This window comes from Dermacentor albipictus, chromosome 8 (assembly GCF_038994185.2).
Source record: "Dermacentor albipictus isolate Rhodes 1998 colony chromosome 8, USDA_Dalb.pri_finalv2, whole genome shotgun sequence".
Lineage (NCBI taxonomy): Eukaryota > Metazoa > Arthropoda > Arachnida > Ixodida > Ixodidae > Dermacentor > Dermacentor albipictus.
The window spans coordinates 76,738,143-76,740,632 of record NC_091828.1 but is presented as its reverse complement, the minus strand read 5'-3'; the positions used below and the strand labels follow the sequence as shown (position 1 = coordinate 76,740,632).

The following is a 2,490-nucleotide window of genomic DNA, read 5'->3' as shown; positions in this document are numbered from 1 at the left end:
AAGACGACCTAACCTTTGCCACGTAGTGAGCGTTCCGAGATGGCTAGAAGTGCGGAAAACGCAATAATCTCCCCCGATGACGAGGCAGACGATAACGAGAATCTGCCTATGAAAGTCTACAAACCGAGCACCTGGTAAGCGCATTCTACTTTTATACGTGGTCTGTGATCTCTGATACCGAAATCTGTGCCTACTCATTGGCGAATAGTTGAATGAAAGAGAAGACGCCAATCCTGCTGTATGAAGGGCCCACTATTAATGGTGGGTATTAGACACCATAGAAAAGTGGCACGTCAGTCTCTGACTGATGGCATAAGTAAAGGAGTAAAGTTAACCCTGACTAGTAAGAAAAAAGCCTTGCCTGGCTGGCTCTGACTGAATCCACATTTCAGCCCCAGGCCCTGAGAAATGTTTTTATTGTTTCTGCCCACAGCAAAATGAGTGTGGTGGCGGCAAGGTCATGAATTTCCTGCAAGCAGCGTGGTGCTATATTGCCAGCAATGGCACGGCGCATGGTCAATGTCCTTGTGGCCTCGACACTGGCGCGTGTCCTATTTTGCAGTCTTTCATGGCCTACGTCTTTCTTGGCGCTAGTTAAGGATATCTCAATTCTGGAATTCCGACAACCTAGCCCAACGTTATTCTCTAAATTTCCACAAGATTTTCACACAAGCATGCAGTGGCGAACTGAGTTTACACCGATGGTGAACAGAAGCAAGTTTGGTCGCAGGGTCGTCATTAAGCAGTATTTATTTTGCACGGAGCTTCTCCAAGCAGTGACAGTACTTTTTCTGTGGAAATTCGAGAACACGTAATCATACTCACCTAGCTTCCACAAGACGTACCTTAGGTCATTCATTCTAGGCACAACAGAATATCCGCTATATCTCGTAACCAAGAACAGCTGCTTCAATTTTCTTCAATTTCCCGGATACGCAGAAATGGCTTCAAATGCAATCGCCCTTGTGCTAATCAAGGTTAACATCCTCTGCGTGTTAATATGCTTCATCGTCTTACGTCTATTATGCCCACGTGAGTGGTTCGGCGCCTCCAAGCTCTCCCAAGTTTAGTGTCTGCTTTATCTGCAACACACACTGTGCATGCATGCAAACAAATTTACTTTGTTCCACTATACTCAAGGGGCGGGGAGGTTAAATCCTTGGCATCTGTCGAATCTTTATTTTTTGCAGGACATCGCAACCAGGTGCCAGTTTGACTAAATATGGACAAAGAGGACAGCCTGTTGCTGCACTCCTGCGAAAGCAACGGTACGATACAGAACGGAGCTCTGCAGCACCATACGTGGACCATCCTCGGGGCCGTGGGAAATACGACGTAGATGTCCGTTTTACTGAAGATGAAGAGGGATTACACACAGCTACAGCCATCCCGCAAAAGGAATCAAATGAAGAACTAAGCTCTGAAGCGCAAAACGCCGATGGCCCTCCGAACAGTGGGAATTATGACGTAGATGCAGGTCCGACTACATATGGACTGGGAGGGCAGCCCGCTACTACAGTACCCGAAATGCGACTACGAAATACAAAACGAAGCTCTCCAGCGCAACTCTCTGATGGACCTCACAGCGGCAGGCGTTATGACGTTGTCGATGACGAGGCACCATACGTGGACCGTCCGCGGGGCCGTGGGAAATACGACGTAGATGTCCGTTTTACTGAACATGAAGAGGAATTACACACAGCTACAGCCATCCCGCGAAAGGAATCAAATGCGGAACTAAGCTCTGAAGCGCAAAACGCCGATGGCCCTCCGAACAGTGGGAATTATAACTTAGATGCAGGTCCGTCTACATATGGACTGGGAGGGCAGCCCGCTACAACAGTACCCGAAGTGCGACTACGAAATACAAAACGAAGCTCTCCAGCGCAACTCTCTGGGCCTCACAGCAGCGGGAGATATGACGTTGTCGATGACGAGACGCGAACGGTACAAGATCATGAAGTATTTAGTGATATAAGCAGCACAGGCTTCACATCACATTATAGAACGGCTCCAACGCCCTTATATTCTCCGAAAAAGAAGGCGTATCTCTATATTCCCGAGACTGAACAACGTGGAGAACGTGGCGATCTATCTCAGTGGAGAAGGTTGTTGCTGAGTGTCTTGACTTCAGAATAAAATTGGCTGCAGTGCAAGAACTTGAGTGCGTGTTAGGGGGAGGGGAGGGGTTATGTGCGTGAATGTGTTCCTATATAACGAGTTGAACCTTAAAATAGCTTGCCCATTCACCATAGCCAACATTAGCCAACTTGTGAATCTATATTGGCATACCTACGGCATTTAGAGTAAGGCTTGCTGCTTGTATATGGCTATCGGTATAAAACAACCTTGTCTGCGGAAGCGCAATGTTTAGGAATAGGCAGTGCAGCATAGCTACTCTTAGTGACAATATTACGCGTAATAAAGCCCAACTATGCTCACGATCACGAAATTCGTGCTTTCTTTTAGGTTAGCAATATGAAAAAAAAA

At 47.1% G+C, this 2,490-nt stretch overlaps 1 protein-coding gene across 1 annotated transcript; it reads left to right on the top strand.

The window, feature by feature from the left end:
* Positions 1–2,150, top strand: LOC135921076 (uncharacterized). The gene is made up of 2 exons (XM_065455398.2): positions 1–134; positions 1,191–2,150. Exons 1-2 carry the CDS (start codon positions 40–42, stop codon positions 2,137–2,139), a joined length of 1,044 nt encoding a protein of 347 aa, XP_065311470.1. The 5' UTR covers positions 1–39; the 3' UTR covers positions 2,140–2,150.
* The last annotated feature ends 340 nt before the right edge of the window (positions 2,151–2,490 follow it).

What these genes read in the sequence shown, in the direction of transcription:
- LOC135921076 (XM_065455398.2), top strand. Translation starts at nt 40, where the DNA reads ATGGCTAGAAGTGCGGAAAACGCAATAATCTCCCCCGATGACGAGGCA. An exon ending in GTCTACAAACCGAGCACCTG is followed by an intron (nt 135 to 1,190) that starts GTAAGCGCATTC and finishes TATTTTTTGCAG; the next exon opens with GACATCGCAACCAGGTGCCA.